Source organism: Sphaerodactylus townsendi, linkage group LG03 (genome assembly GCF_021028975.2).
Source record: "Sphaerodactylus townsendi isolate TG3544 linkage group LG03, MPM_Stown_v2.3, whole genome shotgun sequence".
Lineage (NCBI taxonomy): Eukaryota > Metazoa > Chordata > Lepidosauria > Squamata > Sphaerodactylidae > Sphaerodactylus > Sphaerodactylus townsendi.
Window position 1 is genome coordinate 91,609,346 of NC_059427.1, and position 14,762 is coordinate 91,624,107.

Consider the following 14,762-nt stretch of genomic DNA (forward strand, 5'->3'; position numbering starts at 1 on the left):
TTCATAATTATCCCTTGCCTGAGGGCAACAGGCACAGGTGGGTTCCAAACAGGACTTGTATGCTTGCCAAATAGCAGAGCCTGAAAGAATGATATGTAGACAATTGGAATGCCATTTAGTGAGCAAAGCACAATAAAACTTGGAGCTCTCTTCCTGTCTCCGAGACCCATAAATTATGAAAATTGTGCCTGCCTCAGGCCATGGAGATATTGTTTTATTAAAGTTGGGGCAAAATAAACTTTTAACTGCTTGGAGTGGGGGAGAAAGTGGAAAAGGCCGGAGCAACAAGCCCAGAGGCCTCTGTGTCACAAAGCTGCTTTCTTACATTAACCCAGTTCCTCATGAGTGTGCATTTAAAGTCAATTTATCATTGTTTCATGCAAGAGCAATTTGAAGACTGAGATGGAAGAAGCAATGGGAAGTAGAGGAAGCTGTGAAGGCAATCCTTGGTACTCAGTAGCAGATGTCTGAGCATTTACATGCATTGCTTGCTTTTTTGGTTAGACCAGAGCCTCAGCTGTTGCTGCAGAGATGTTTGCTTTCAGTGTCATAAAAGGAAAAGAAAGTTCCTTGTTTGATAGAGCAGCAGGAGGGAGGAGACCACAAATACTTATACGGATAACAAAAGGAGTGATGAAACCTCAAAGTGATCCTCTAAAAGGAAGGCTTATTGTTATTGTTTTTTTTTAGTAATCTTTATTAAGTTTCATAAAACAGAAATTATTTAACAAATAACAAAGCAATCAAAACATCACATACATAGAATCATCCAATAAACTTCCATTACATAACGATTAACCAAAACACAAAAACACAACACCAACTTACAAATTTAAAAAATTACTATTCTAGTACTATTTTCTACTTTTATACGATTTCTATTCTATTACATTTCTTCGCATTATTTAAAAGAAAGTTTCTTCCCATATTTAACAATTCTTATAGTCTTCTTACCAAACTTCTAAACCTAATATCTACCTTTCTTACATAATATAACATAAACTGGGGGGTATATCATTCTTCTTCTGATATTCCTTTAATATTTACATAAACTTAGAATTTCTGTTTGTCTTTTCGTTTTATCCATATAGTCTAGCAGCGGTTTCCAATCTTTAACAAAATCATCTATCATTCCATTTTTAACTATTGTTGACAATTTGTCATATCCCATATATTCTACAATTTTGTTGATCCATTCCGTTATCTTTGGGAGTTCTTCACTTTTCCAATTTCTTGCGACCAATATTCTAGCTGCAGAAAACATATAAAGAGCAATTTTTCTATGTTCTATTTTAATATCCATACCTAACAAATTCAATAAATACATCTCTTTTTTCCTTTTAAAAGTGTATCCTAATATTTCCTGAATTATTTTATGTAATTTTTCCCAAAATTCTATTATTTTGACACAGTCCCACCAAATATGGTCATAGTTTCCTTTATCTTTATGACAACGCCAACACAAATCAGACACGTTTGAATACATTTTTGCTAATTTCGATGGGCATAAATGCCATCTGTAGAACATTTTTATTATGTTCTCTCTCAGGTTTATATTTTTTGTAAATTTTATGTTTTTCCTCCAGATTTGGTCCCATTCTTCTATATATATATTTCTCCCTACTGCTTCAGCCCAAATAATCATGTTTTTTTTGACCCTTTCTCCTTCAGTTTTTTGGGTCAGTAATAAGTCATATACTCTTCTAACCATCCCTTTTTCGCTTTTGCATAAGCTGTCCCACAATTCACCTTGTTCCAGATTAAAACCAATTCCACGGTCCTGCTTAAATTTCTCTTTCAATTGATTATAAAGAAACCAATGGCATTGTACACCGTTTACTGTTATTTCAAATCTTTCTTTCAATTTTATCTCATCTTTATCCTTCTTCAGGATCTCTGAGTATCTTTTATATTTCATATTGCTGGCATTAGGTCTCAGTATGCTTGCTTCATGTGGGGATATCCAACCTGGGGTCTTAATCAAAGTTGTCAGTTTGTACTTTTCCCAAGTTTTCCTGATAGATTTCCTTACAAAATGGTTATCAAATTGTTTGTTAACTATACATTTATTATACCAAATATAAGCGTGCCAGCCGTAGATTAAATCATGGCCTTCTAGATTCAACAGTTCAGTGTTTTCTAATGTCATCCAATCTTTGAACCACATCAAACTGGCCGCTTCAAAATATATTTGTAAATCGGGCAATCCAAGTCCCCCTCTTTCACTCTTATCACACATGTTGATGTAGCTTATACGGGGCTTCTTCCCAGACCATACAAATTTTACAATGTCTTTTTTCCACGTTTCAAACCATTTATTTGTGATAATAATTGGTATCGTTTGGAACAGGAAAATCATTTTGGGAAGGATGTTCATTTTTATTATGGCTATCCTGCCTAACATTGTCAATTCTAATTTCTTCCAGTTATCCAGATCTTTCCTGATTTTATTCCAGCACTTTTCATAATTGTTCTGAAACAGTAGAGAATTGTGTTTCGTCAGATAAATTCCTAAATATTTTATGACCTTTTCTGTTTTATATTCGGTTATGTCCAATATTTTTCTTTGCTGGTCTTTGGTCATATTAAACATCATAACTTTTGTTTTTATTTTATTTACCCTCAACTTTGACCATTCACTAAATTCGTCTAGGTTTTTTTGTAGGGCTTTTATCGAATTTTTTGGTTCTTCTAGCATGATGACAATATCATCAGCGAAGGATCTAACCTTATATTCAAAATTATTTACCTTAATCCCTTTCATTTGTTTATCGTTAATTAATTTTTTGGCCAATACTTCTAATGCTAATATAAACAGAAGGGGTGATAAGGGACACCCCTGTCTGGTGCCCTTACTGATGTTTATCCATTCTGTTAGTTCATTGTTGATTTTTATTTTTGCTCTTTGCTCCTTGTAAATTGCTCCAACCCAGTTTATAAAGTTTCCCTCACTACTTACTCTTTCCAAAATTTTTCTTAGAAAGCTCCAGTCCAGGTTGTCAAAGGCTTTCTCCAGGTCTATAAATACAAGAATCGCTTGCTTGTCTATTCTATTATTAAGATATTCTATCATGTCAACTATAGTTCTCACATTGTTCTTTAGATATCTTTTTGGTAGAAACCCATTTTGTTCTTTGCCAATTATACAACTTAAGGGGCCTTTTATTCTTTTAGCAAGTATTGCCGCAAATATTTTATAGTCCGAATTTAACAGGGATATAGGACGGTAGTTTCTTACCGAAGTTTTGTCTTGTCCTTCTTTTGGTAACAAGGTAATTATTGATTCTTTCCATGAATCAGGGATCTGTTTGGTTTCTTTAATATTATTCATAACTGTATATAATATTTCTATTACTTGATCCTGAAATTTTTTATAGAAAATATTCGGCAAGCCGTCTATTCCTGGTGATTTATTCAATTTTAGTTTATGAATGGTTTCTACAATTTCATTCTTTGTTATTTCTGCATTCAGTTGGTTTTTATGTTCAACAGTAAATTGAGTAATCATATTCTTCTGAATATATTCCTGTAGTCCTTCTTCCTTACTATCTAGGCCCTTATACAGTTCTGAGTAATATTCTACAAATCTCCTTAATATATCCTCCTGTTTGGTATAGCTTTGCTTTTCTCCTTTAATTTCAACAATTCTACTTCGCTGATAATTTTTTTTAAGTCTACTTGAAAGCCACTTTCCGGGCTTATTAGCATTTTCAAAGTAATGCATTCTTGCATATTTAATTTTTTTTTCCATTTCATTGGTCACTAACAAATCAAATTGATTCTGCAAGTTCTTCATCTCAGTCTTTAGTTTTTCATTTTGTGGATCTTTCACCAGTTCATTTTCAATTACTTGCATTTTATTTAATAACTCCTTTTCATGCTTTACTCTTTCTTTTCTCCAGATATTGTTTTCCTTAATAAATAGGCCTCTAGCATAAGCTTTGAATGTATCCCAGACTGTGTTAACATTAATTTCAGTTGTCCAATTAATCTTAAAAAAGTCTGTAAATTCTTTCCTATTCCTTTCAACTATTATGTCTTTTTTTAGGAGATATTCATTTAGTCTCCAACTCCCTCTCTTCTTTTCAACGGCCACTTTCCACATTACTGCTCTGTGATCTGATATTATTTTTGGTAATATCGTAACCTCCCTTGTTCTTACACTCAGATCTTGTGTACAGAGTATCATGTCTATTCTTGTATTTGTCTTATAATGGTCCGATCTGTATGTGTATTCTTTTATAGAACCATTATGTTTTCTCCATATATCCACCAGTTTTATTTCATCCATCAATGAAAAAAAAGTACTCGGAAGTTTACCGTTTTGTCCACCTCTATTTGATTCAGATTTTTTATCATGGAGAGATGAAATTACCCCATTCCAATCTCCCAATAAAATCACCTGCATATAGTCTAATTTCGCTATTATATCTTTAAGTTTTTGAAAGAACTTGCTTTTGTTTTGATTTGGAGCATACACACCCATAATCAGGGTTTTTCTATTTTCCCAATTTACTTCAATACCAATAAATCTTCCTTCGGTATCTTTAATGATTTCTTTTGGGTCTAAATCTTCCTTTACATAAATTACCACCCCTGCCTTTTTCTTTTCCTCCCTTGACGAATGAAAGTTTAAGCCTAATCTTTTATTTACCAATAGTCTCTCATCTTTTTTGAGCATGTGTGTTTCTTGCAAACAAATTAAGTCGTAATTATTTTTTTCTAATAAATGAAATATTTTCCTTCTTTTTTGTGGCACATTCAGGCCATTAATATTCCAAGAAATCAACTTTAACTCCATACTAATTAACACTATTAACAAAATCCACAATAAATATCTTACAATTAAATTCATTTTCATAATTAATTTTCTATAATACAAAATTCATTAATTATAATATATTCTTTTTTTACTTAACTCTTTGAGTTCATTTTCTATTTTACCCAAGAATTCTTTGGCTTGTTGGATTGAGGTGATTTTCATTCTTCTCTCTTTATAAGTTAAGGAGAGTCCGTCAATATCTTCCCATTTATATCTTATATTTGTTTTTCTCAGTACACTTGTAAGGAAGTCATATTCACGCCTCTTCTTCAAAATTTTATAAGGTGTCTCTTTCAGAATCAACACTTCTTTGGAATTTATTTTTAACTTGGATTTGGAGTTTTTTTTCAAAATCTCTTCTTTGGTTTTTTGTCTAGCGAAGAAGACCAAAATGTCTCTTTCTCTACCTTCTCCGGATGGTTTCTGATTCAACCTAAAAGCTCTTTCGATATCTTCCTCCATCACGTCATCTTCAGTGTCTAAGTATTTGGCTAGATTTGTTATAATTAATTTTCTTGTTTTTTCTCCTTCATATTCAGGTACACCTCTCAGTCTCAATATATTTTGTTTTTGGTGTAGCTCTGTTAATAATACCTGATTCTCCAGTTTTTTAAACTCCACTTCCCAGTCAAGCATTCTCTGGTCACTCTCATTTTGATGATCCTGTAGTTGGTTACACTTTTGTTCTATCTCCATCATTTTTTGACTCATATCTTTAATTATTTTAATCTCTGATTTCATATCATTAATTTCTGTACAGACCGTATTAAATTTCTTATCCATTGCACTTAATTTGCCCTCTAGCTCGTTAAACCGCATTGTATTGTCCTTCTGCATGCCATTCATCATTTCAATTACGTAATCAAGTTTCGCTTCCATTTCCGTCTTTTCCGATTTCTCAATAAGGCTTGCTTTTCTGGTTTTATTCATTTCTTTGGTAACTATTAATTCTAAGTTGTTTTGTTAGGTTTTATAGTATTACAGTCCTGTAGTTTTCCCCTTTCTCTCAGGAAAGTCCTTAATGCTTTCAATGTCGGGCGGGGGTTTTAAATCCACCACACCTGCTTCACTTTTCTTCCGCCCCTCCAGTAAATACAGACTACGCCCGCTCGAAATAAACTTTTACAGTCCTTTTTCTCTTTTAGAAGTTTATTATGTTCCAGTTGTTATATGGAAGGTTGCTTACAGTGAAGTTGCTGCTTCCCCCGTCCTCAGTTTGAAGCCGGCTCGGCGTTCAGGCGCTTCGGCGTTCAGGCGCTTCGGCGCTTCTCTGCCTCCCGCGCCGCCCCGTTCGCTGCGGGCTTGCTTCTGGGGTTTTGTTGTTTTGCTGCCGGCAGGTTATATTTCTTTGTCTTTGTCTCTCCTTTTAATCCAGGAGAGAGTGCTGGTTTCTTCAGTGAATCCCCCCCTTTATTTTGAGGGGGTCACGCTATCCAGCTAAAGGGTGGGGGTTGAACGGAGCAACGAAACTTGCCTCCGTCTTCTTCACCTCGCAACCGGAAGTCTTCAGGCTTATTGTTATTGTAGCAACTTTTTGCCCTTGTAGAAGATATTTTTTCCTGAAATACAATGGATTCTTAGAAACTCTTCTTTTGCATTTAAGTTTTGTGTCTCCTGGTTTAAGAAAGAAAACATGGGGTAGTGCCTGAAGCACTGCATTTGGCAGGGTCAGATCTTCAGCTATGATGCTGGATGCTTGGTCAAGTCACCATCTTTTTGCTCGGTCTACGTTCTGTGGCTCTGAGCATCTTGAAGAAAGGGGAAAAATATAAATAGACCAAACAAAGGGGAACATTGGGGTGCTGTGTGGTTTCTGGGCTGTATGGCCGTGTTCTAGCAGCATTCTCTCTTGACGTTTCGCCTGCATCTGTGGCTGGCCATGAAAGCCTTCGACAATAAAATGGGAACACTGTTTTTGGAATGACCATATACATTTGCTCTGTGTTTCCAAAAATTAAATTTGCCTGTGTCTCTTGCTTGCTGTCATCGTGCTTTAGTCAGCACCACATAAATGACAGAACATAATTAAACTTTTGTCACAAAAATAAGCAGTTTCAAAGGGTACCCAATGTTGGTCTGCAATAGAACAGTTAGATTTGAGTCCAGTAGCACCAGACCAACAAGATTTGGGGGGCATACACTTTTAAGAGACAAAGCTCCCTTTTTATGTAAAAGCTTATATCCCCAAATTTCTGTTGGTCTTTAAAGTTCTACTGGACTTGAATCTACGAATAAGCAAAGACACAGCAAGACATAGATTTCGGGACATCAGAAGGGATTTTGAGGCTCTGGGAAGAAAGCTGAAGGATCTGGATGTACAAGTTGTAATTTCATCTCTACTCCAAGTTGAAGGACATGGCCCATGGAGAGAAAGAAGAATAGTGGAGGTGAACAACTGGTTTTGCAAGTGGTGCCGCCAGAAACTATTTGGGTTCCTGGACCCTGGCCTGTGGTTGCATGAAGAGGGACTGTTGGCAAAGGATGGGTTGCACCTCACGCCTGTAGGTAGAAACATCTTTGCCAGGAGGCTCACAAACCTGATCAGTAGGGCTTTAAACTGAGTTATGTGGGGGAGGGACAATATTCAAACAGACAGAAGTTCATCAAGTGATAGTGATGATAGTCCAAACGTTATAGAGAGAACTGAGTGAATAGGTCAAGAAGGCAACAGCAGGAGGGAAAAAACTTTAAAGAAGCAGCCAGAGGAAATACACCATGGCCTTCGATGTCTCTACACCAATGCACAGAGTATGGGAAATAAACAAAATGAACCTGAACTCTTAACACAGCAAAGCAAATATGATATTATAGTAAGGTGACCAGATGGTCACTTTGTGAACCCGGGACAGGGGTAGGCGGCTGTGCGCGCATGTGCGCACAGCCGCAGGAGCACACTGCCTTCTGGGGTGCTGCCGTTTCCCGCCGAAACGGCAGCACCCCAGAAGGCCGTGCTCCTGTGGCCACACGCGGGAGGCTGCCGCACTGGCTTGTGCCCCAGAAGGCAGTACGGCAGCCTCCCCAAAATCGGGACAATGGAAGGAACCCGCGGGATGTGGGACAAATTGTGCAAAGGCGGGACTGTCCCGCCAAAAGCGGGACGGCTGGTCAGCCTATATTATAGGCATCACTGAAACCTGTGGGGATGACTCTCATGATTGGAACATAAGAATTGAAGGGTTTAACCTATTTCAGAGAAACAGCTCAATTAGAAAAGGAGTAGCAGCATTATACATAAAGGATTATTACAGCTGTGAGCAGGTCCATGACTTAAATCCTGCAAGCCAGGTTGAGTGTATTTGGGTAAAAATTAAGGGGGAGAGAAACAACACTGATCTCATGGGGGGTCTATTATAGCCCCCCTATGCCAGTCTGAGGAGCTGGATGATGCATTCTTGGAACAGATGACCAAACTTTCAGAAAGGGAAGAAGAAGAAGAAGAAGAAGAAGAAGAAGAAGAAGAAGAAGAAGAAGAAGAAGAAGAAGAAGAAGAAGAAGAAGAAGAAGAAGAAGAAGAAGAAGAAGAAGAAGAAGAAGAAGAAGAGGAGGAGGAGGAGGAGGAGGAGGAGGAGGAGGAGTTTGGATTTATATCCCCCTTCTCTCCTGCAGGAGACTCAAAGGGGCTTGCAATCTCCTTGCCCTTCCCCCCTCACAACAAACACCCTGTGAGGTAGGTGGGGCTGAGAGAGCTCCGAAAAGCTGTGACTAGCCCAAGGTCACCCAGCTGGCGTGTGTAGGAGTGTACAGGCTAATCTGAATTCCCCAGATAAGCCTCCACAGCTCAGGCGGCAGAGCTGGGAATCAAACCCGGTTCCTCCAGATTAGATACACGAGCTCTTAACCTCCTACGCCATCTGGATATTATCTGGATATTTGTTGGGAGTCAAACTCTTCCATGACAATCAGGTCCAACAAATTTCTCACTTGCCTTGCAGACGATTTCATAATCCAGGAGGTGCAAGAAGCAACAAGGGGAACGGTTATTTTAGATCTGCTCCTAACCAATAATGATGACCTGATTAGTGGAGTGGAAGTGGTAGCATCCTTAGGTGGGAGTGATCATGTTCTCCTGGAGTTTGTTATACAGTGGAAAGGGGATCCTAAGTGTAGCCATCAGTGGTGTACCTAGGCAAACTGGAGCCTTGGGCAAAACCTGAGTTTGATGCCCCGCCATGGGCAGCCACCCTCTCCCACCATGACCAAACAATGATTTTTTTCCACCAGGTCATTTCAAAGTCACCATCACAGTATAGAACATACCCCAACTCACAAATCTGAACATAACGATAGACCATGCCACACAGCAGAAATTTTTTTTTGAAAACAATTTCAAAATGCTTTCAAAATGTTTTATTACTGCTATGAAAACATTTTATGGTGTTGTATCCAGTCCCCCCAATTGGGGGAAACAGCATCACTTTCAATGCTATTTAAACTGGGGACCCCAGATTCTCCCTTTAAGGTGGATTTAAAAGGAGAATCTAGGCTCCCTAGTTTAAACAAGTGATGCTGGAATCCACCCCCAAACAGCATTATTTTCAATAATGTTTAAACTGGGGACCTCAGATTCTCCCTTTAAATCCATGGATTTAAAGGGGGTGGATTTAATAACAACAACAACAACAACAACAACTTTTATTAGGCATTGAGAAAATAAAAGAAAGAAAGAAAACAAGCATTGGCAGGAAGGGGGTGGATTTAAAAGGAAAATCTGGGGAAATTTAGGGGGTGCCTGCTGTCAGGGGTGCAATTATTAAGATAGCAGCACCAAAATTTCAGAGTATCTTTGTGAGATAGTAATGATGATACCACCCAGGTTTGGTGAAGTTTGGTTCAGGGAGTCCAAAGTTATGGACCCTCAAATGTGTAGCCCCCATCTCCTATTAGCTCCCATTGGAAACAATGGGGGATGGGGCACTCCCTTTGGGAGTCCATAACTTTGGACTCCCTAAACTAAACCTCACCAAACCTGGGTGATATCATCAGGAGGGTCCCCCTAAAAATCTCTGAATTTTTGGAGCTGCTAGCCTAAAACCTGCGCCCTCTGCAGGCCAAAAATGGAAAAAACACTGAAAATACAAAAAAATCCCACAAACGAACCAGCAGTTTTTGCGCCCCCCACAAGGGGGCGCCTTGGGCAACTGCCCACTTTGCCCAATGGGAGGAACACCTCTGGTAGCCATACGCAAATTCTAGATTTTAAGAAAACAGATTTCAGTAAGCTTAGGAATCTACTGGTTGCGATCCTGTGGTCAAAAATACTAAAAGAGAAGTGAGTGCATGATGGCTGGGAGTTTCTTAAAAGTGAAATCTTGAGAGCACAATTTATTATTATTATTTCAATTTGTTTGACTGCTCTATCCCCTGAAATTAGCATGCCCAAACACACAGTGGAGATGGTGTATGCAATTGTCATGGGGGTGGGGGGTGGGGTATTGGACACCCACTCATACATACATCCTCCACTCCCAGTACTATTATCTAAGTGATAGAGCCCATTGAGGAGCTTACATCACCCTGCTTAGATATAGTTCCAATGAGGAGGAAAAATGGGAGGTGTCTAAGGAAACCAGGATGGCTGTCCGAAGAACTGTCAACTGAGCTAAGATTTTAAAAGGACATGCCCAAGAAATGGAAAAGGGGGGAAATCACCAAAGAGGAATTCAAACAATTAACCAGGATGTGTAGGGAGAAAGTCAGAAAAGCTAAAGCTCACAATGAGCTGAGGCTTGCCAGAGAAGTTAAAAACAACAAAAAAGGCTTTTTTTGTTTTGTTAGGATAGAGTCACTGCATGGAGAAGATGGCAAAATGATAACAGGGGATGGAGAAAAGGCAGAACTACTAACCATTTTCTTTGCCTCAGTCTTTTCCTAAAAAGAAAACGGTGCTCATCCAGAAGAAAATGAAACAGAAGATACAGTAGGAGAAATTCAGCACAGAATAAATAAAGAGGTAGTGCAGGAACACCTGGCTACTTCAAACAAATTCAAATCTCCAGGGCCTGATGAACTACATCTCAGGGTACTAAAAGAACGGGCAGAAGTAATCTTAGAACCACTTGCTATAATCTTTGAGAACTCCTGGAGAACAGGAGAAGTCCCAGTGGACTGGAGGAGGGTTAATGTTATCTCCATCTTCAAAAAGGGGGAAAAGGAGGACAAATAATTACCGTCCAGTCAGCCTGACATCAATACCAGGGAAGATTCTGGAGCAGATCATTAGACAGACGGTCTGCCAGCATTTAGAAGGGAATACTGTGATCACAAAAAGTCAGCATGGGTTTCTGAAAAAACAAGTCATGCCAGACTAATCTTATCTCTTTTTTTTTTGATAGAGTGACAAGCTTGGTAGATGAAGGGAATGCTGTGAATGTAACATACCTTGATTTTAGTAAAGTTTTTGACAAGGTGCCCCATAATATTCTCGCAAGTAAGCTAGTGAAATGTGGACTAGACAATGCTACTATTAGATGGATTATAATTGGTTGGCTGACCAAATTCAAAGGGTGCTCATTAATGGCTCATCTTCATCCTGGAGAGAAGTGACTAGTTGGGTGCCACAGTCCTGGGCCCAGTGCTATTCGATATTTTATCAACAGCTTGGATGATGGAATAGAGGGCATGTTAATCAAATTTGCAGATGACACCAAATTAGGAGGGATAGCTAATACCCCAGAGGACAGAGTCAGAATTCAAAATTACCTGGACAAATTAGAGAGCTGGGCCAAAACTAACAAAATGAATTTCAACAGAGATAAATGTAAGATACTACACTTAGGCAGAAAAAATGAAATGCACAGATATGGGATGGATGACACCTGGCTTGACAATACTACATGCGAAACGGATCTGGGAGTCTTAATAAACAACAAACTGAACGTGAGTCAGCAGTGTGATGTGGTGGCTAAGAAAGCCAATGCGATTCTGGGCTGTATTAATAGGAGCATAGTGTCAAGATCGAGGGATGTAACTGTACCTCACTATTCTGCATTGGTTAGACCTCACCTGGAATATTGGGTATGGTGGAATATTGGGTATGGAATATTGGGCACTGCAGCTCAAGAAGGATATTGACAAGATGGAATGGGTCCAGAGGAGGACAACCAAAATGGTAAAATGGTCTGGAATCCATGCCCTACGAGGGAAAACTTAGGTAGCTGGGTATGTTTAGTTGGGTGAAGAGAAGGTTAAGAGGTGACATGATAGCCATGTTTAGATATTCGAAGGGATGTCATGTTGGTGAGGGAACAAGCTTGTTTTCTGCTGCTCCAGAGACTTGGACCAGGAGTAATGAATTCAAGGTGAAGGAAAAGAGATTCCACCTAAACATCAGGAAAACCTTCCTGACAGTAAGGGCTGTTTGACAATGGAATGTACTACCTCGGAGTGTGGTGGCATCTCCTTCTTTGAAGGTTTTTAAAGAGAGGCTGGATGGCCATCTGTCAGGAGTGCTTTGATTGTGTGGGGGTTGGACTTGATGAACCTAGGGGTCTCTTCCAGCTCTATGAATCTCTTTTTGCCAACCAAATGGTGTGGAGAATATTTTCAAGAAGGGAAGAATAGGCACTCATTAGGTCATTTTCAAAAAGTGTCCCACTGGCATCTCATCATGTTAATTGTTTTCTCATAAAATACCAAAGGGTGGATTGTTGTTTAGTGTCAGAGCATTTGCTTTGGATGCCAAAAGTTCTTGGTTCAGTCTCTTCCATCATTAGGTGATACGATCAGGTAGTCACTGATGTGTGAGCCCCTGGAAATCTGCTGTCAGGCCGAGTAAGCAATAGTCAATTTGATAGAACAATGGTTTAATTCCATAGAAAGCATGATATGTGTCCTTTCAGAACACGTTCTTCTCCTCTCTGGTTATTTTGGAGGGATGCAAATAGCTTCCTGGCCCATTTTTTGACCAGCAGCTTCATAGCCCCTAAGGAAATTAATCACACATGCCTTTGTGACACTTCCTAAAGCAGAAGAAACTCAGGCAGATTTAAGGTAGGATTATTGTGCCACCCCATTTTTAACTACCCACCAGAGGCACAGGAGGTATTCTGCACACAGCATCAGGTTGCTTCATCTATTAACAAGAAAGTCATTCGCAGACACCTGATGGTTTCCCTGTGAGAGGTAATATTTAGCCCCTCCCTACCAGTTGAAATGTGGTGGTGTGGTGAAAGGTGGAGGACTAATGACTTGCATTTCTTCTGGGTATGTTTGGTACATCCAGATTAGGCAAGTTTCCTATTTATAGGAACCTATTTATAGGATGGGGATTTGGGCTCTCTTTTTTTGGTGGTGTGTATAGAAACTGGCATTGTAACATTGCCATCACACATTAATACAGGGATAAAGACTGTTACCCACACCAATATGTGTATCTCTCCCCCGCGCCCCCGGCTGCCCCACCCCGCCAAATGATGTAAGGCATTTATGTTGACAAGTGCTGGCAGGCACAGTTAAAGAAGCTTGTGGTTCATTTGAGTGATATTTGTGGTGATGCAAGGCCAAAGGGAGAGGAAAGGCAGGAGCAGTTGATCCCCTCAGTGGGGAGTGTTAACCCACCATCAGTTTTCTAGGGCCTGTTATATTTGTTCATACCACAAGCTTAACTGTTACTCCGCCTATAATCCAGTATCATGGTTTCCCAAAATGTGTATTATGGATCTATCCACCTATTTCAGCAATCATCATTTGACTACTACTGCCATGGGATCTACTTCCCTCAAGATGGAGATGAAATAGTACAGGGAACCAAGTTGTTAGTAGCTGAGGTGGGAAAATGAAGGGTGTGTGTGTGTTTGGAATAGTATGTCCTTTCTGAGAAGAGACTCTCGAATTATTCATAAAATGTACTAATTCTGTTTGGTACTTTCCCAGACAAAAAGGTAGGATATAAGTCTGTTAAATAATTAAAACATGATAACTAGTTATCTGAGTAGAAGAGGAACAGAAATCACAGCAAGATAGAAACTACAAACAGCCCTCTTAGACACTTGAGATGGGGCAGTTTTAATCTACCAAACAAGTTATATGGCCTTTGTATAAAGACATAAGAGATAGACATGAACAGATTAACAGAGAGGCTGTAACATTAAACTGTCCCTAGGTAGTTATTGGGAACTTTGACGATCCTTTCTTTCCCTATGAACTGTAAGAGAAATTGAGATATTTTTATTTAAACTTTTCCTCTGTACAGAGAAGTTTTTTGTCTTTCTCCCTTAGTACACCACAGGCTTCGTACATAACCACTGAACTGCTTAAGCACCATGATTTTCTTTCAGTATTTTCTTTTTTTGACAGCTGAGCCCCTTTTTGCCATGCAACAATAGGGGGAAGGGAGGCGTCAAATTGAAGAGAAACAACGCTCAAGCCTCCTCAGACTTGCAGGAAGAATTTTGCAGTTCCTTGGATCCTAGCCTGAACTAACTGTACCATTGGCATTAGCGTTGTCACTTACCACCCAAATCATTAGCACCTGTAACTGCAGGCATATTTTTTGTGCATGTTCCTTTAAAGCCATTTTATGAACAAATAAAACAGGCTCTAGACAACAGTTTGTGTGTTAATGGTGCCCACTGAGTGGGGCAAACCCTCCTTCCTTTCCTCTGTCCTTGGTTATTTACACTGTCCAAACTCTACAGTTGCCCCCTCACCCTCAGCTCCTCAAAATCTGCCAGTGTACCCAACTCCCCAAACACCCCACTGTGTAAGCCATGCATGCATGGCGATTGGCTGGAAGTGAGTTGTTGCCACTATGGCTAGGCTTTTATATAGATAAATAGATTACTAATACAGCTGAAACCCAGGTTGCTCCTGAAAGAAACACATTGTATGAAGTTAGAAATTATGGACTAAACCAGCAAAAATGTCTCCTGACACTGCTCGCGCTCCACAAGTAACACTGCTTCTCAAGGTGTACATGAAAAAAGAAATCTCAAGAGATGGG

At 39.2% G+C, this 14,762-nt stretch overlaps 1 protein-coding gene across 1 annotated transcript; it reads right to left on the minus strand.

Annotated features, from left to right (window-relative positions):
* Nucleotides 1-748: 748 nt before the first annotated feature.
* LOC125428106 lies at nt 749-6,260 on the minus strand. Its single transcript, XM_048487736.1, has 2 exons — nt 4,920-6,260; nt 749-1,251 (listed from the first exon to the last, which is right to left on the minus strand). Exons 1-2 carry the CDS (start codon nt 5,750-5,752, stop codon nt 1,248-1,250), a joined length of 837 nt encoding a protein of 278 aa, XP_048343693.1. The 5' UTR covers nt 5,753-6,260; the 3' UTR covers nt 749-1,247.
* Nucleotides 6,261-14,762: the final 8,502 nt, after the last annotated feature.